At 43.5% G+C, this 20695-nt stretch overlaps 1 protein-coding gene across 3 annotated transcripts in view; it reads left to right on the forward strand.

Annotated features, from left to right (window-relative positions):
• Positions 1–20695, forward strand: part of LOC121440635 (piezo-type mechanosensitive ion channel component 2-like) — a 346630-nt gene that overhangs the window by 166751 nt on the left and 159184 nt on the right. For all 3 annotated transcript variants that reach the window (XM_041641417.1, XM_041641418.1, XM_041641419.1), the window contains exon 4: positions 17368–17410. In XM_041641417.1, the coding sequence (XP_041497351.1) occupies positions 17368–17410 (43 nt within the window). The remainder of the gene's footprint in view (positions 1–17367; positions 17411–20695) is intronic.

Below are 20695 nucleotides of genomic sequence, written 5' to 3' on the forward strand. Positions count from 1 at the left end.
AAGGTCAGCTTTTGTGAGCTCAATGAAGGAACCATGAAGTTTGTTTTGCTTAGAGGGGACTGGTGAGGCTGCAGTCCTGAGCTCTCTGATGCCAGAGCTGCTCTGACGAAAAGACTCCAGGGAAAGGCTCTCATGCTTGAAGGCAGAAGTGGCACTGTGAGTTCTAGAAAATCACTGGGTGACAGATGCCTTCCTGCAGGCTGAGTCACTGCAGCAGATCATCAGGTCCCTTGCTCTGAAAAGTAAGTGAAATTAGGGATCCTCTGCAATGACTTCCCAAGTTGTTTCCAAAGATCCCGTGACAGTGACCGCACACGGAAGAGAGTCGTCAGCTTAAGTGGATTGCTTCCCATTGTTACCACTGCCAAAACCTTCCTCATATCTCACAGGAAAACGAGGAGCAGAGAGTCCAAGCCCCTTCGAGGTTCACATGGGCCGGGCAGGCTGAGCCTGGGGTGCGGCGCTAGGCGTCCTTTCAACTGGGAGTGCTCAGCAGTTCAGGCCAGGCTCCATACACCTGTGGGAGGGGCGTGGCTTGGTTACCAGGCAGCTGCAGTAAGAAAGAGCCTTGGCTCTGGAGCAGTGACCCCACTTGTTCTTTTTTGCCTTACCAGACACCAGGCTTTGTCATGATCCCAGTTCAGTCACTTTCTTTTATGTAAGCTAAAAATACCATTTTCCTTTATAAAGAATCAAACGTTAAAATTGAGAACAGCGCCCCCTTCCTTCCTCTTCACTTACTACAAGAGAAACAAACAGGTTTCTTGCCAGCAACAGAATATGATCTGTGAACTTGTGGGTTTGACAAGAAACATCTTTGATTGTCTGGAGCACATGCTGTCCCCTAGGACAAAACCAGAAACACTACCCCACTAATCTCCTCCCCATTGTACAATCTAGGTTCAACTGACCAGAAATTGGTAAGGACCCAAGCATAAACCCTTTGACCAGGGAAGTAAATGCCGAGTAGTGGTTAGCAGGCAGAGTAGAGCCACGCATCTTGCTGTGGAATCCTGGCTCTCTCGCTTAATACCGTGGGAAACTGGCCAAGTCAATCAGTGGAACCTTGACCTCAGCTCCCACATCTGTAAAGTGGATAGAGTAACACTCCTTATCTTGTAGGCAGGTTTGGATATTAAAATAAAGCTTTGATTGATGCCTGGCACATAGTGTCATGTGACTACTCTTATTTATGGCTGTTTATTTAGTTTGTGGTTCTGAGGATTGAACCCGAGGCCCTCGCATATGCTCAGCAAGTACTTTCAGTAAGAGCTGGCTCCAGCTGTGTAGTGACTTACTAAATAAGATGTAAATAAAGGAAAAAAAGAAAGTTATTTATGATAAAAAAAAGACTCCTTACTTCTTTAGAAGGTTCCTTGGAACAGTGGAAGAATGGGGCCCTTGTCACAGCAGCACCTTCTGAGAGATCAGCACAGCCACTGGCTCTGGGTAATTATTTGCTGGCGCTCTTTGCTATCTCCAGTGGGGATGTTTCTCTCTCTCTCTCTCTCTCTCTCTCTCTCTCTCTCTCTCTTGCACACACACACACACACACACACACACACACACTATTGGTAATGTCTAACACTCATTTCTGACTCTTTGTACAAGACTTACGTTGTCAAAAAAAAAATCATACAGAAATCCTTAGCCTGTTAACAAGTGTTCTCAGCCTTTTACAAATGGAATTTGAAACGGATTTCCTGCCTGACTTAGGGTGGGACTCAGCTCACAAAGCCCCTTTCTCATGCCTCTTGCTGTGGTATGTGTGCCACGAGAGCCACTGGGGCCCAGACCTGCTGTGGTACACACGCCATGAGCCATGAGAGCCAGTGGACTCCTAGCGTTTCCCTTGGGGCCCAGGCACAGGTCTGGAGCCTGGCCTTTGCCCTGGGTCTGCTCTGTTCCAGGACTCTGATGCAAGGGGTGACAATGTCCACTCTTCCTCTCCTGCGGACTAGAACAATCTTAGCAGCTGCTCACACCATGTCACAACACCCAGTTTCTCCCACAAAAGCACTTTGGTGGATCCTGAATAACGTGGGTGATTTTAATAGGCAGGACTTGTTTGAGATTTTGAAGAGTTACATGACACTGTCTGTCCACTTTAATTACTGACCCTTCATTACAACACATGAAATAAGTCTTTATATAATGTACCTCCGTGGCAGTGGCTCTGCATAAGTCGCAAAAGTGCAATGCAAAGACACAGAAAACAGCTTGTTCCTGTGATAGTGAGACCCTGTAGTATGCAGCACAATGTGTATGTGTGTGTGTGACACACACACACACAAACGCACATGAACACACAAACATATTAACTTGACAATAGGCAAATAACATTTAGTAGATTGATAAACACAATTATTAATGATCTAGAACATATATTCATAGGAAGTCATGAAGGAAGCTCTGATAGAGGCATGAAGAAAGTTTAAAAACAGGCAACCGCAAGGAAGTTTTCATAACATGTTTCCAAATTTTTTTCATTTAATTTAAAAGTTCAGTAGATACATAAAAACATAGAAGTTGTACAACTTAGTAGGATATAGCATAATATTTGTACATGTAAATATTATGCAGTATATGAATCAAATTAAAAATATGGACAAATTAAAAAAGTTTGGTTTAATAGCATTGAAGCAAAAGATATTAATGGTCGTGGGTTCAAGTGTTTGGGCTCGTCCCTTGCACACAGATATTCTCTGCACTGTAATCTATACAGCAGCTTCAGCAAGCACCGTTTGCCTAACGACCAGTGTGCAGGCAGATACCTTTCCACTGCGACTGGAAGACTACAGTGAGCTAAAAGCTTAGTGTGAGGCTATCCATCTCTTTGAGTGAGCCCAGAGACAAACACCACCTTTTCGGCATCTTCCTGCTAATGCATCTGAATTAAACCATCAGGCAAGGAGGAAGGTGAAGTCCTGTTAATGTTTTTACATGAATGGGCCAGAGGAATGTTTGGCTCTGAGATACCATGCCTGGCTTTGTATTCCCCTATGCTGCTTATTCCACCTTCCCAGGCCGGCCCCACGTGTTCCTCTGCTCTGAGTTATAGCCCAGGAAGACACATGCTGGCCAGGAAGATGGGGAGAAATAACTGCTTAAAAGAAAGTAGTCACAAATCTCTTTAGGTCACCAATAAATAAGGGGGACTTTTGGCTAATACAGGGCTGGATCCAGAAAAATCCGCTGGACTTAAAATGGATTTGTGGAATACGTGGTGATGGCTTGAAGGCCTGAGACATACGTGGCTAAATCTTGTGTTCCATTCTTAGGACCTTTATTCATGAACAGCTAACCTTTGCATTTGCTTTATTTATGGCCTGTGAGGATTTGGGATTAAACACACGAAGTAAAACTCGGCCTCCCCCCTCCTTTCAGAGTGGAAGTGAGCAACAATGAGAGGGACTGGGAATCCATGTTCTGGATCAAGTGTGTGTATTCAGAGTTCCTTCCCAAAGACTGCTCAGAACACAGGGAGATGCCTCAGTTTCTTTTTTAAAATCGCTGCCTGTTTGGTAGGCAGGAGGGAAGGATTTCTTTTGTTTTGTGCTACACTAGACTCCTTAGTTGGAATTATTCCAGCAATCTTCAGGTTGAGGGCTCCGGGTTTTTTCCTCTTAGTCCAGTTTCTCCTCTCCCTGTCTGCAGCTGGAAAGCACAGTTACTTGTTTTATCAAAGAATTTGTCCACACTCTCTTAATAACCACAGTTGCTTCCATGGAACATCAGATTGGAAAGTCAGAGGGAGCGCACCATTGTGTGGAACCCTCATTAAGAAAGTACACAACCCTGAAGGTGTTACTCTTCCATCAACTAAATCCATGAATCCCCATTTAAGTTTTTGGGGCTTGGGCAAGTGCTCCCTTCTACACATTTTATGCCCCTAAAAGTGCAGTTTTGTGTCTTTAATGGGACTTGAAACATCCAGAGGGTAAAAGGCAATGAAAAGAGGCCCCTTGTAGTTGATGGCTGTCCAAATGCCTTAGGGCATTAGATGATTCGCGTCTGCCGCACAGCCAGAGAGACAGAAACGCTTACCTCCCGTCTTGCTTCTACTTAATACCCCATGTTTGAAAATGTTCACTCTGTATGTGCAGGCTTTTTAAATGTCCTTTGGAAGCATGCTTTGGTCCTGAAGTGAGTATTGATTGCTTCTCGGCTGCTTCTGATTTAAATCTCAGGGATCCTGCTGTGTGCCAACAGATGAGTCAGACATTCTTGTGTGCGGATGTAATATTCCCAATATTTATCAGTAGAAAGCGTGGTTTTGGAGAAAAGGTTCCTTTGTTGTGAGCTATGTTATGTTGCCTCAGCACTGCTCTGCTGACCTAGGCAAATTCTCCTCAATTCTGGCTATTCTGCGTGCTCCAGTGACCCGGGAGCACCCTCCCCATCCCTGGCTATTCCATATGCTCCAGTGACCCGGGAGCACCCTCCCCATCCCTGGCTATTCCATATACCCCAGTGACCCGGGAGCACCCTCCCCATCCCCTGCTATTCCATATACCCCAGTGACCCGGGAGCACCCTCCCCATCCCTGGCTATTCCATATACCCCAGTGACCTGGGAGCACCCTCCCCATCCCTGGCTATTCCATATGCTCCAGTGTCCTGGGAGCACCCTCCCCATCCCCTGCTATTCCATATACCCCAGTGACCCGGGAGCACCCTCCCCATCCCTGGCTATTCCATATGCTCCAGTGTCCTGGGAGCACCCTCCCCATCCCCTGCTATTCCATGTACCCCAGTGACCCGGGAGCACCCTCCCCATCCCCTGCTATTCCATGTACCCCAGTGACCCGGGAGCACCCTCCCCATCCCCTGCTATTCCATGTACCCCAGTGACCCGGGAGCACCCTCCCCACCCCTGGCTATTCCATATACCCCAGTGACCCGGGAGCACCCTCCCCATCCCTGGTTATTCCGCAGGTAGCTAGTTCTCTGGAAGTCACTCTTCGGTTATTGCTCTCATCGCCCATTTCAAGTTTCTGTGCCTAAGTCAGCATCCCCCATGGATGTTTTTGAAGGCCCACAATATAAGTTTAAAAATAGATATTAGGAAAACCGGTGGCCTCTGAGAAGGTTGGAAGGAGATGTGGTGAGGATCTGGAGAATGCAGCTGCTGTGTCTCCAGAGCAATAGAATCAAAGGAAAAGCATCCTGGAAGTCTGCAGTCTGCCTCTTGTGCCTGTGTGTGTGTGACCCTGTGACCAGTGCAAGGCTTCTCCTTCCTCTGACTCTTAAGTGAAAAATAGCAACAGATAAATGCTGGCATTCCTTCACACAAATGGGTTGGAAGAGGGTTGTATGGCAAGAAGTGGATTTTTGTCTTTTCTCCCGACTCTATTTCCCTTCCCCTTCTCCTTTTTCCATTTTAATCAATACAGGAGGTCAGTAGATTGTCTTTGAATTCCTCCACTCAACTCTTCCTCCTGCCTCGGCCTCTCCAGTGGCCCAAGTGCACCAGCACAGCCAGCTGGACTAGGTGTCTTCCCCCGTCACTCTGAGTCCCTTCCTAGTTGTATGTGGTAAAGCCTCTAAGGGGAGGACCCCAGTCCACAGTGTCCCTTTTACCATGTTCCCAGTCATTTGCGAGCCAGCTTTTCAGATCCCTAGGGTGGAAAACTGCTGCCTGCTTCCCTGGTCTTCCTGCTGGCTGTGAAGGTCTGCAGGAACTGCTGGAGAGAGGGGGTAGGGGTGGATGGGTTGCTAAACATGGAGGAAATGACCCAGGAGTCCTCCTTCATCAATGCCTGCTTTCAGTTTGTTCCTACCTCAGTTGTCTTTCTCCCCCCAGTAGAGGACCAGAAGGGCAGAAGGCACAAGTTAGCTGACAGTGGAGTCTGATTTCTGAGGCTTTCACCAAGGTGGCTGCATGCTTTGCCCAGATTTCCTTTAGACTTCATGGGTTGGGACCAGATTTCCAACCTCCTACTTGATGCCATTTCTACTGACTGACTGAGCAGATCTCCTGCAGTTACAGTCATCAAAAATAAGCCATGACAGCACACTCTGACAAAGAGCTGCTTAAGGGAGAAAAGGTGGATTTTAGTTCACAGTTCCAGGTTCTCTGTGGCAGCAAAGGCGACAGAGCTTAAAACAGCTAGCCACATTCACCGTGGGGAGAGAGGGGGCAAGTACACGCATGCTTACTATGGCTCAGCTTGCCTTTTTCCTCTTACACACACCAGACCCAGAACCTCAGAAATGATGTCACCCACAGTGGGTGGGTTTTCTCGCTTCAATTAGTATAATCGAGACAAATCCCTTGACAAGACGGACATGTCCAAAGACCAGCCTGATCTCAACCATCCCTCACAAAGATTCTCTTGTTAAGTTGACAGTTTAAAGTAACCATCAAACCCACTTTAGGGTGCATCATAAGTGGGTAACAACCAGAGAGGCAGTTGGAAGGGCCTGGGGTTTAGGACTTAGGGTTTATCTGTGAGGTCAGGCTACAAATGTGGATCCCCAGAACCAAAGTGTAAGGACCTCAAGCAGCTGCCAGCGTCTGGGATATCCAGCTACAGAGCGGCCAGCCAGGCAGCAGTGCCCCCAGCCCTGAAAGGCAGATGGTTCCATTCCCTGCCTCGGATGAGAAACTGAACTCAAGTGGGAAGCTGGCTAGGAAAGAAGTCCTGATGACTGAAAGTCAGAAACCCATACCTCAAAGACGCCAACCTGTCAACTTGGGGAGTGGGTATGGGCTGAGAATGAATGAAGGACATCAGGGAAGTCAGTGAAGATCATAGTCCATTTCTCATTGAGTCTGAAGAGAGAGAGAAAGGGAAGGGGGGCTATTTACCAACAATAGGAGCTCCCCTTATTGTACAAACTGTAGCATTTTGACTTTTATCTTTACTCCCCCATTGTTCATCTCTTGTATGTGTATAGCTATATATGCATTTGAGTATGTATATAGCCTGATTATTATATAAACCTATGTGTACATGTAGGTATGCATGTAGCCTGATAATTGTATATACCTATGTATACATGTAGCCTCATTATTGTATATACCTATGTATGCATGTGGGTATGCATGCAGTCTGATTATTGTATATACCTATGTATGCATGTGCGTATGTATGTAGCCTAATTATTGTGATGAAATCTTCCCTAGGAAAATTTCTGTGTTCCCATGAATTATATGATACAATATTGTTGTGGCTACCCTCTTAACCAATCCCTCCCATCCCTATGTCTCTCTCCTCTTTCCCCCATGTCTTAGTACCACACCCCTGCCCTCTATTCCTATGACCTCAGCTTGTTTAGATTCCACTTATGAATGAGATCATTAGGAATTTGCCTTCCTGTGCCTTGATTTATTTCACTTAGCAATAATCTCCATATTTATTCATGGTGAATGATGTTTTCTTCTTTGTGTGGCTGCTTAGCATTCTGTTGTGCAAACACAGCAGATGTCCCTTGTGCCACGCACCACGCCCCCGTGTCTGTGCTCTGTGCGCTGGTACCCAGTTCGAGAGCTTCGGGCAAGGGGACTGGAGGGTAAAATACACAGACACACACAAACAGAGAGACAGCGACATGGGTCATCCTTGAATTCCCCAAGAATGCCCCCTTTATTGTGTTCAGGGGCAGATTATATAGAGATAGCCATGCCCCAGCCAAACCCACCAGAAACCACTCTCCTGCCATCAGGAACTCCTGAAGGTCTCATGCTCAGAGCAGCTGTAGGCACTCAGATCAGGGGATTACAAGAAATTCAGGATCTGGGGTCTCACTGCCCCCAACACCTTGTCCATCATTGGACACCTCTGTTGATTCAGCAAAGTATCACTGTCCATGATTGTCCTTAACTTTTCACTCAGTGGTAATGCCCAACTCCTAACAGCAAAGCTAATGATGATAATTATAGAATTAAGCATTGAGAAATGGTCAATTTTCTGAGGACTAAAACAACCTTGGAATCACATTGTTTAGATGTGTGATGGACAATAATATAAGATTTTTCCAAATACGTCTGTTTTTTGTAAGTGAACATTATGTGACACATGCAATATGGAATTTGTGCTTCATGTAAAGAAAGTCTCAACCATACAAGATAAATGTCATACTGTGAAAGATGTCTGAAGGAATGTTAAGGATGACACCCTTACCTGATCAAAAACGAAGCCTGTCTCCACTGAAACTCAGCTCCACAAGAGTGGACAAATAAGAAAACCAAAAATACTTTTGTCACATTTTCTGTTCCTCACAAATGGATGTAAGTGTGTGTGGATTGAGCAGATACACTTGTTCTCTCAAGCGCATCAGCCAACCTTACCGCCCCTTGCTTCCTCAGTGTCCCCTCTGTTGGCTTACACAGAAAACCAACCGAACACAGTTTCTTCCAGTTTCTGCAGAAATGACAAGATGACCAAGATTTGGTTTATACTCATGCGAATGACAACCTCATGAACATCAGCCTGAGCTCCTTTGTAAGCTTGGTGAGCTCTTTATGAAGAAATTGCTTTTAAATGAATGATATGTTCATTGGTTTGACCTTCTGAGATTTATATGCATTTTCCGTAAGACATCTTTGGAGAGTTTTGGCAAACACACGCTATAAGAAAAAGTTCATGACACAATGGGGATTAAGTAAAGCCACCAAGCAGAGTAATATGCTAAAAATAAAAATAAATTATGACAGAACTTACTTAAATACAGGCCTTAATAAATGACTTTACTTAGTGTTTGTAGGCATGTGTGTATGAATGCGCATGTGTGTTGTATGTTACAATGTGGAATTGAGAGAGGAAATTGGACTATAGTTATCTTGAAAAATTAGTGTCCTAAGGTTATGAATCACTAATCATATTGCGGTTTTATTCATTTAAAATACTAGCTGGGGGTTAAAAAGATGGCTCAACAATTAAGAGCTCTTGATGCTCTTATAGAAATCCAGGGTTTGGTTCCCATCACCCATACAACATCTTACAACTATCTGTAACCCCATTTGCAAGGGATCTGGCTCCTTCTTCCAGCCTGTACAGGCACCAGGTACATATGCAATACACTACATGCAGAAGACAAAACATTTATACATGGAGAATAAAAATTAGCAGGTCTTTAAAAATTACTAGCTGAGGGTACTGGAGAGATTGCTCAGCTGTTAAAAAAAAGCCTGCTGTTATTTCACAGGACTTTAGTCTAGTTCCAGGGCTCATGTTGGGCAGCTCACAACCACATATAACTTCAGCTCCAGGGGATTTGATATTCCTTCCTGGCTTCCACGGGTTCAAAGACACACATGGAACACACTCACACAGGGCACACACATACACGTAAAGAAAAACAAACATTTAAAAAACATTATCCAAGAACCTTGTATTAGTGGCTTTGACATGCCTACATTTCTGAAAGAAAGAACATCTACAAGAAGAACAGTCAGGGGAACGTGATAGCTCACACTTTCTAGTGTTCTCACCTATTAAGTTCTTTGCCCATCTGGTTTTATTTCATTAAATTTTTACCGCGAGTCGTCTCATGGAGTTCACATAAGAGCAAGCACGTGGGAGTCTCCTGCAGGCATCTCAGAATTCCAGGCTTGCTTGAGAACTCATACACCGTATGGTCAGTGCGGTAAAAGCCTGGAGTCAGTTTTCTGAGCGTGTGTAATACTTGGGAGACTTATCAAACTCCATGCACCTGGCTTGGCAATGAGTGGAACAACAGTTCCTGGAAATGTCTTCTGAAGTCGGCCTCTGAGACGGGCAGAAGGCAAAGCTACAGGTGGGTAGCAGCAGCTGCTGGGTGTTTGGTTTTTTAGGGTAACTTTTGGAGTGTTCTGTGGAGCCAGTGCAGGGTATCTCAGCATGCTAAGTTGGAACAATAAAAATATGCTTAGAGCTTTTCTATGTCATCTAAAGTATGATTTTCTTTGCTTCATTTTCGTTCTCTGTGTATCATGATTCTCTGTGAAGAGGCATCAGCGTGTAGATTTTGCATAACCATATTTATTCAAATGTGCAATCCACCAGAGGCATTTTCATGTTCCTTACACAGATCATTGTTCTGTATGCTCGGTCTCAACTCCATGCCTATCATTTGCTACATTTATGGTATTGTAATGGAGTACACGTTACCATGATCCTCTTCCCTCTGTCCCTTCTGAGAGTCCTTACTTGTCCATGTCAAGTCTGATCACTCTCTGCTGATGAGAAAATGGGACTTCCCTTCATCTCTGGCTCTTCAATCTCTGCTCAGCCTTCTTCTCCATCCCCTTTCATCAACGAAGGTACACACGCGTCACATCTGAAGGCCTATATTGACCGTTATTCCTGCTCATATTTCAGCGGTCCCACCAACTCCTTGCTTCTTCTGTCACCTCTCTACACCTTCATGGAACCTGACTTTAAAAGTAGAAATCTGTCCTTGTTTCCTCCCCCAACTTTGCTCCGCTCTGAAAACTATCCCTTCACACAATGCTCTCCATCATTCCTATGAAACTTATTTCATCTCCTTAGGATGGAACCCGGAGAGTCGGGTGCTCCCCCAGCAGATGCTTTGCCAAGGAGTAGCTTCCAGTCCTCTCCCTAAACTTCTTTGAGTTACTTGTCTCCCCCAGAAGGGCCCCAAAGACACAAACACCTCTCCCTAAACTTGGCCTCTCATTCCTAAAAACCTCTTCCCTTCTCATTCTTGCGCCCCCCTTTTAAAAACTGACTTTCCTCTCTGTCCTTGCTTTCTAAATGTTGTGGATTTTCTCCAGATTCTATTTTTGACCATCTTGTGATAAAAGAAATGTAAACATTCTCGCTGAAGCAGATGCATAAAGAGTAGAAAGCCCCAAGTCATGGGAACGTCATGGGCTTGAATGGGTTGTGACAACCTGTCAACTATAATTTTACTAATCACATAAAGATTTTAAGTCTCAGTTTTCCCACTGCTCTGTGTCAACATACAAACGTAAATTACATACTGGCCCCTGCACTGAAACTGTGTGTTTAGACTCTTGTTCTTGATGCTCATTTAGGCTGTTTCCATTGTTCATGTTGGGGATCTGCCAGGAATTGTCAGTCCATAGCCATGCCTATAAATTCTTTTACTGGCCAGCCCACTAGTTCTCAAAAGATACAATCCCATGGGCGTCCCCATACCCATCAACCCCTGCTCAGACTCCGCTCCTACTGCCTAACTCTTTCTGGGTGTGTGATTGGGTGTGAAAAGGCGGTGAAGAGAGGAGGTCAAGGAAGAAAGGGTGATGATGATGATATTGATGGGAAACACATGTGCCCACCTCGGAACAAACCATCTATGTAAGAAGGTCATTAGTCAGCTCCTTACAGAAAAGTAACTGTTTCTAAATGAGAGGAAGACCACGGGGAAAGGGAAGAAATATGTTTGTACATTCTTTAGGGGCTGGGGGTTTGCTTGGTTTCTGTAGAAGACGTATAATGTTAGAATTTGAGCTATGTAGTTCAGAAAAATCGATGTGCTGGCAGTTATTTTGTGATTCTTGAAAATGCATACTCCCCCATCCTCTCTTTCTCTCCCTCTCCCTCCCCCTTTCTCTCCCTCTCCTCCCCTCTCTCTGTGTCTTTTCCATATGTCTATAACTATTTCAATGGAAAAACTTTCATATTGCCAGTTGAATTATATTTTAAACCAGAAATCAAAAACTGTTTTAATCCATTATTTAATGAGGGGTTTTGTATCTCATTGTAGGACACTTTGAATGCCGCTATTGGTCAAATGGAAGAAAAATCTACTTTTCTCTTACAATTCCATATTCTATTCATGGTTAAATCTTGGCCTTTTAAAAAAAACAACTAAGTTTAAAATTCTTTACCTTTTAAGAGTTAGAAACATGATGTGAATGAAGCCCCTGACCGAGACTGTGTGGATAATTTCCCGATACCTGAGCTTTTTCTCACCCAGTTCTGTGCCAGGTGGCGTGTCTGCCTGTTTGAGAGCTCAGGTGGTATATGAAAATATTCCTGTTTTATAGGAGTAAGCTTGCAAAACCCATCACTTGTGGATGATTGCTCCTTTTCTGCTAGTTATTTCAAAAAGAGCAGAAACAGGCCTATGTTCAAATTGTTTCAGTGTCTGAGACACACTTGGTATAAACCCATTCAACCAGCAGAAAGAGATGCTTCCTTTGTCTGACACTGTTGTTTTCTGTTACATCTTGAGACTCTAAGGAAAACAGTTACTTTTTTCTATAGTTTGAGTATGAAATTGGTTGAAAGAATGGCAGCTAAAAAGAATCAGAGAGGAGACATAGTAATGAAGGGAGCTCCCATAGTGGTGCGAAGATGGAGAATTTTGCTTTTCTGCTAGTAGCATTTGTGAAAAAATAAAAGTGCATTGAAATCCTCTGATCATCATGTCTAAGGGGGTCTTGTCTGAGGAAAGAAAGACATGCAGAAACAGAGTGGTCACTAGAGTGCCCATGCCTCTCTGCAAATAATGTTCTCCAGCTTCAAATTGATACCACAGAAAAAAAAAAAAAGATGCTCACTCTGCTTCCATCTTGTATGGACCACATGCCTGTATTTGACCTTTTACTGGCATTTATTTATGTGCTTGAAACCTTGTTGTGTATTTTGAATACTTAACAAAATCAAGGAAATGCACAGGGATGATGAGTGATGGCTGCAACTTTGCTCCGTTTCTGTGGGAGACAGATAAAGAATACTAGAATTCAAGCTACGTAGTTCAGTAAAATTGACTTGCTGAAAACTTCTATGCTTCTAGCATTAATGATCAGATCCAGAGCCAGGGGGCAGGGCAAAAGATTGAATGCCATGCTATAGCTAGATCAAGTGGGAAAGAGAGATAAGAAGGAGAATGAAGAGGAAGCTGCTGCCGCAGCTGAGTACCACACACTGGGTAACAGCTTCTGCTGCCGGAGCGTGGGCAGTTCAGAGACATGGGGCAGCCTCTGTTGGGAGCTTTCTGCTGCATCATAGCACCGTGAAGCTCATCACACTGTGAGATGGAATGCGGTGGCAGCTCAAGTTTCTCTTTTTCCATCACCACTACTGACGTTAGGGGACCTCACTCACACAACTTTATTAATCTTCATAACCTCAAGACACAAATACTGGGGTTAACTAGAAACACGAGGATTCGAAGATAAGTACCCATGCTGTCAAAGAAGGCAAGACCTGAATACAGTGCCTAAAGTTTGGCAAAGCAGAGTGAAGTTAACATTAATCTGAACCTCGGTTTTCTCACCTGAGGTAGGATAGAATAATAGTAATATCTTCACTGAATATTCAAGGGGATTTGCTTAGCTAATGCATGTAAGTCTCGCACCTTGTAAGGGTCTAATGATGTGAACTGTTTCATTGTTAACATACAGGCAAATACTGGGGAGGAGGATGCAGGCACTTTTAAGAATTTTTACCCATTTTAAAGAATGTTTCACATGGGAAATCAACATAACAATTAAAGGCCTAATAAAATGACTCGCTAACCACATTCGTCTATACTCAAAGATTAGTGGCTTGCTCAGCCATCATCAGAGAAGCTTCCTCCTGCAGCAGATGGGAACAAATAGAGAGACCCACAGCCAGGCAAGATGCAGAGAGTGAGAGACCTTGGAACACTCAACCTAAGTGTGTTTGTCTCCATCAAATCCCTCCCCTCAGGGCTCAGGGAACCCAGTGGAAGAGAAGACATAAGGGCCAGAGGGTATGGAGGATGCTAAGGAAGCAAGACCTTCTAAAGACAGCAGGACCAATAAGCATGCGAACCCACAGAGACTATGGCAGCATGCACAGGGCCTGCAGGGGTCTGAGCCAGATGGGGGTCCAGTGCCGAGAGAGGAAGCAGACACCAGCCCCCATCCCTAGACCAGAAGTTATCTTCAATTGGCAATTACTCAAGAAAGGAAATATACTGTGTGAAAACAATCTATTAAAAACAAAATCTCACCAATAAGGGGCCAGTAAAATGGCTCAGCAGACAAAAGCAACTGCCACAAGGCCTGATGACCGTAGTTTGATCCCTAGCATTCATGTGTTTGGAGGAGAAAACCAACTCCACAAGTTGCCCGCTGACCTCTACATGTGCACTGTGACATGGCACACATACACACAGACACACACAAATAAATCAATCTAAGTTTTAAAAAGCTAATAAGCAGACAGAGCGGTGGGATGAGACTCGAGGGGCAGAACATTGTTCGTACGTAAGGAGTGATTGCTGACGTTCCTTCTGGGAGACAGCATGGCTGTCTTCTTTAGGACTCCCCTCCTGAGAGTCAGCGGAGAGGCCCTATGGAGTATTGTCACCCAGGAATACCCAGCTCAGACACTGGGCCTTGCTCCTCAAGTGAATGTCCTTGGACTCCAGCGGGACTCCATCCACGCTCTACTGCCCTCTGCTCTAGATTACAGTTCTGTTGAGCAGGATGTTGGCGCACTAACATGGGCAGCTTTTAAAAGTGAAGAATCATACATCATGGCTTGTAATTACACCATTCGGATTGAAAAGAAAAAAAAACTTAAAAATGTCATCCCTTTCTGTATGCTAGAGTTTCTTTGTGCTGCCTGCCTTCTGCTGGAAAATACAGCCTGATTTAGACTCCTCTGTAGGTTACAGTGGTCCCTCTTGCCTCTGGGGACATGTTCTGAGACTCCCAGTGAATGCTAAAATGAAAATAGCACAAAGCCTCACAGATTGTGTGCTTTCTCTTATATACACACTTATGATAAAGTGTTGCTTCTTCCCGAGACTCGGGAAGGTTAATGACAATAGCAGCTCATAAAATAGAATAATTATGGCAATCTACTGTAATGAAAGTCATTTAAAACTTGTGAGCCGTTTACTTCTGGAATTTTCCATTTAATATTTCAGACCACAGATGACTGTGGGTTACTGGTACTACAGCATGGAAAACCACAGGTGAGGGACCCCTGTAAATCTCATTTGGAAAGGGTTCAACTGAAGAAGTTGGCTATGTGCTTTTGTTTTCTCTGCTGTTTTTGACATGCGGGGCTGCCCTGGCAAAGGCAAATGCTATCAGCTTACTGCCATGGACCATGGCTGATGGCTTTAAAAGAATTCCTCAGAAGCTGCATAATGAGCTGCCGAAAATATCCTCTGTGCCAAAGGATCTGGGTCTGTCTGGTCCATTTATTGAGAATTTCTTGTTTTATCCCGACTAAATGCTCACCAAGGACATAAAAACCCAAACCTCTAATGTATAGGGGGCCTAAGGGCAGAAACCAAATTTGAATGTATCCAGACCCGTTTTTCACACACGCGGCTGGTGAGCAAGTGCAAACAGCAAAAGTCGATGAGCCTGAGATGTGAAGACAGCAAGATCCTGCAGACCAGGTGGAAGGCATTCTCTGTCTCCGCATGGACCAGTGACTTGGCCACATTTATTTCAAAGAGTACTGACAGCCTGAGCCAAAAACTAGGATTTTTTGTCTTGCTTGTTTGATTAAATTTATATTTTTTCAGAAATCATGTAGGCCCTATAAGTGAAAGTTAATCATTTCATTTACATTTTAATTTTACCTTGACAATAAGTGAAATCAGTTAAAGAAAAGGTTTTCTTAGAACTAAAAGAAGGGGAAAAAATCTGCGAATACATTGGGAAGGTCAGAAAAAATGATAGAAATGGATGAGAATTGAAGTATGTTGGTTCCCAGTGGAAGCAGAAGTCAGGAAGAATAGCATCAAGCCCCTCTCAGCATCACCTCGCTGCTCCCCACGCTTGCTCTGCTCCTGACCGTCAGCTTCACCCTCTGACAGGAGGCGTCATTCCCACCTCATAATGTGGTCCAGGTGGTGGCCAGCACAAGCACCTGGCTTCTACCCACGGGTGTTTATTCACTGCTGTCTGATCTGGTAGGACTTCTAGAGTAGATCATTCACCTCAAAGAATTCTTGGGATAAGGATTCTCCATCATCTTGCATAGCATTCCCAGAAAGGAAGATCTTTATATGCAGGCCGTTTCTCTGGGCTTGGGGCCAAGGGACATTCCTGGCCTGGTTAGATCTCAGTTGCACTCACAAAGCCAATTGGAATTCTGCTGGATCCCAGTGACGTCATTTCGGAAAATACCTCTGAATTTGGTTTAAATCAGCATGCCGTTCATCTCTGAAATCCAGTCTTTCAAATTATCTAAAACACTGCACCATGATCAGTTAACACAGGCCCAGCCTCCTGGTGAAGTACAGCTTATGGTCCCTCAAGACTAATTCAGCCTCTCTTGAGATTAGTCCAGACAACCCTGGGGTTTCTTGGTCCCATGTGAGCTCCTGTCCTTCCTCCAGGAAGCCGACCTGCCTCTGGATATCTCTGTGGCAGTTTGGAGATAAAGCATTTGGAGCAGAATTCTCAAGATTTCTGTACCAGCCCAGTTTCCTCAGACTTTTGTGAGCATCTTCTTAGCAGCCTCTGGAGACTACAGGTTGAACTCGCCACTCCTGCTTGCAGAATAAGGCACCAGAACATAGTGGGATGAGATCTGTCGTGGCTATCAGCTGCTGCAAACACAGTTTACACACCAAATGTCAGATGGGGGACAAAGGCACCAGTACAAAGCGGGACATGATCTGTCATGGCTATCAGCTGCTGCAAACACAATTTACACACCAAATGTCAGATAGGGAACAATTTGCCATAGTGACTAAAATATAAATATAAAAATGCCATGAGTTACCACCAACCCTTAACTTCAGCACATGCACAGTATCTGTCGGGATAGTGTTTAACAAAAGCCAGCACTCTGTGGGGCGTGGGGCTCCCATCTCTGGTCCTCATGTTTGCACCGCAAATATTTTAATGATTTATCCATCTTCCCAGCCCTCATTACATTATTTTTAATGAGAATAGGACTCACATTTTTTCTCAACTAGACATACTGCGATGTCTGGAGTGTGGTTGCTTGCCAACTTCCATTTGATGTGATTCCATTTGTCTGATTTTGCTTTTGTAACATTTGTGGCATCTGGAAAACTTACCTCCTGGAAGAAGAGTAAAATGGTGTTACTAGAAGCTAGAAAAGGTGTGTGTGGCGGGGAGTGGTCAAATACAAAATTACAGTTTGATGGAAGAGAAAAACTCTGATGTTGTATTGCACAGTATTTAACTCAACCAAATAAGAAATTACTGTATTTTTCAAAATAGCCATGAGTGAGGATTTTGAATGTTTGCATTGCAAAGGGATGATGAATCTTTGATGCGATGAATCTAATTATCTTTGGATCACTGCATTATTAATTAAGCATGAAATGAAAAAAAAACAAACAAGAATGTGCAAAGGCCATCTGCAGACTGGATGTGGGAGTGATGGCTTTGAGGGAAGATGTCTTTTCACAAGCATGTGAGGTAGCAGAGGGAAGCTGAGTCGGTGAGTGTGCTGATCGTGGTCTCTTTACCTTTCAGGCTCAACGTGGGAAAAGACCTTCCGGCAGATTGGCTTTGAAAGGTAAGCCGGGATTAGCACAGCCCACATTTAGCCACCACTGTCTCATTTTTTTCTAAGTTGTTTCTCCATTGTGAATCAATAGCCTTGCCATCATTTCTTTGAATTTGTGACCATGGACATGATGTCACTTTATGTATCAAAGCCTCACTGTCTTTGTAAAGTTAGAGCTTTGGTTCATAGAATCTTTGCTTGGTAATCGTCACACCTGAGAATGGAGACACAAAGATCAGTAACTCAAGGCCTGCCTCAGCTGTATGGGCAGTCGGAGGCCAGTCTGGATTGTGTGAGAACTTGTCTCAAAAAAAAAAATCAAAATGTAAAATACAAATAAGATAATAAGTTTCCCACCTCTACACAGAGGAGAAGTAAAGAAGAAAGTGAGCTTTGATTTGAGAATGCTTAGACCACAAAATAGTCAGAAAGATGAGCTAAGTAATTAAAGAACTGTAGCAAGTAGAGTTGACCTTGTCTTGTTTTCATCATCTTGTTTTAATACAAATAAATATATTTATATTGATTATCCTCAATTTTTTAAACAGCTACATCTTACCAGCTCTAAGATAATGCTAGGACTGTATCAATTATTCCTATTTATTTCCACACTGGTATCTCCCCACAAGCAAGAGATGACTCCCAGTAGCATCAGGAAGGCGACGATAGCTGTGTCTGGTTAGTGCTGCTCCTCTGAGCTATCTGTCTTTGAACTGAAGGGGGCAGATATAGCAAATGACTTTCTCCCAGAGGCATGTGGCATCCCACGTAGAACCTTCAATCTGACTACAACTGGAGGCCCAGCAGATGAGGCTATTGCCTGGGTTTTCCCACCTTAGTTAAGCCAGTTAAGATAATTGCTCATGGGCTAGGTCAGAGATGATTCTCCAGACAAGCATGGGTTCCATCAGATTGGCAAGTAATACTATCACACACACACACACACACACACACACACACACACACACACACATTAAAAAACAAAACCTGACTGTGAGTAGCCTTACATACATTTACTTTTTGCCAAATATCTTGAGGATAGACTCATAAGTGCAATGAGGGAGTGAATCTACATGGAATGCTGGTAATTGTACCAGATTCTCACCTGTAAGCCAGTGGTGTTACCCCGTCAGCCAAATACATAGGTTTCCTTACATCAGAGTAAGTTATCATCCTGAGGCGTATACCATCAAATTGTATCTCAGTGTCCTTTCAATAGCACTTACCTTGGACCAGTTTTCCATAAAGAACAAGTTGAGAGTCTTCATTGTCACCTGAGCAAAATATTTTGTGGGAGAGCTTCCCCCTAAGATGCTTCCACATGACCTCACAAGTAAAGAAAAAGCTTGATCCCTGGACTACAGGACCCCAACTCTTATTCAAGTAATGGATGGTTCCATAACAACAGGTACCGTGCACCAAACATTGGCCAAATCATTTCTAGTTCATAAAAGAGGATTTGGCAAAGTTATACTGTAATGGGACAGATAGCACACCTCTTAGGGTCTTGTGACCCAAGATTAAAATTTCTGTTCCAGTTTCTTAATGTTGCTGTTGGACCAGATTGCAGCTAGAGATAGTGGGTTTGGCTATATCCCAAGAAAGTTTTATTTGCAGAAATAGGCATCTGGCAGGTTTGGATGATAACCATCACTTATGGACTCCCTCTATGGACTATGACCTCACAGGTAACAAAGATTCAAATAAACTCTGCATGCGTCTCCATCCAGGCACAGACCTCATGTTAACCTGTGTTAATCACTGGGGTTCTTGGTTCCCAACACCAGGATACAAATTCTATTGTATCACATAGAATTTGGGGGTTATAGGTCTCATTTGTTTTCTGTTTTATTTTTCCTATCCCCATGCCTCTAGAGATATAACCCTGTGCTGCAAGTCTTGCTGACTCTTCTCATTTTATTACTATGTTGAATAAAACCAGATGGTATAATATCTATACTCCAGTGCCTCCCTAAATCTACATGCTTCTGAATAAAAGCACTGTTACTATTAGGACACATAACAAGTGGCATGTTTATTTTTGAATTGTAGTTTCATCCATCACTTTTAGTGCCTATGTTGCAGATCTACTGAAATATTTTTGGTGATTATTCAGGTTTTCAAATGTTGTCATAAAATGCTACTATATTTTCTCATTTAGGGGAAGGGAGTATTCTGCATATCACATCACATCTTAAAATGAAACAGATGTAAGTCTCTGGAGCTATTGTGCTTGTATAGGTGTGAAGCTGGCCAGCAGGACTGAAAAATACAACTTTCGTCTTGTCTCTCAAGGTCAACCTGATGTTTGCCTTAATGAAAATTCAGATTTCACCTTAAATAAAGCTTCATATTCTTTGCAATAGTGTTAAGAGTTGTTGGCCTCTTCGTAGCTAAGTCATTATGTGAAGTTTGTTCCTCCATATGTTGGGCAATAGATTATTTTTAAATGAGCACACCTAAAAGGAAGAAGTCATTTGTTAGATGAAGCCTCAAAGCTTCTCCAAGAAGAAGGTAGAGACTCGGTGTGTTGCTGGTGTGTGGCCGCAAGGAAAACCTATGGGGTTTCTCTGCCTGCCGTCCACATGCAGTTCTTAGTGGGACCATTCAGATATTTCCTTTCTATATACCTTGTGACAGTACACATGATATATCAAAATAAATGTATACCAGGATAGAAAAATGGTATTTTTCATGGGAATAGGAAATTTAAATATTGATTGGGCCTCCAGTGATCCTAAGACTCACTACTGTGAAGCCTTAGGAATGGTAACAACACTATAGCCCTGGAAGAAAATGTCTTTTGCTTTTTCAGAGCTGACTATTGGCCTACACATAAGAAATAACACAAGGCTTGAGACTTTCTTTAATATATTTGAGAGAGAGAGAGGTTTCTCTCTCACCCACCACTTAACCACTATAAAATTTAATATTAATTACAAACTGGCCTTTTAGCTCGGGCTTATTTTTAACTAGCTCTTACAACTTAAATTAATCCATTTCTGTTATTTTATATTTTACCAAGAGGCTCGTGACTTGTTACCTCACATATTGCTTCCCTGGCAGCTGCTGGTGTCTCTGACTCCACCTTCTTTCTCCCTGCATTCAGTTTGGCTTTCCTACCTAGAAATATTCTGCCCTGCCATGGGCCAAAGCAGCTTCTTTATTAACCAATGGTAATAAAACATATTCACAGCATACAGAGGGGAATCCCACATTATCTCCTCTTGTCTGTCTAATTAAAAAGGAAGATTTGAACTTTGACATAGTAAAATTAATTATAACAAAATGCTT

Source organism: Microtus oregoni, unplaced genomic scaffold, assembly GCF_018167655.1.
Source record: "Microtus oregoni isolate MIOR12 unplaced genomic scaffold, Mior012 000069F_ref0000032, whole genome shotgun sequence".
Taxonomy (NCBI): domain Eukaryota; kingdom Metazoa; phylum Chordata; class Mammalia; order Rodentia; family Cricetidae; genus Microtus; species Microtus oregoni.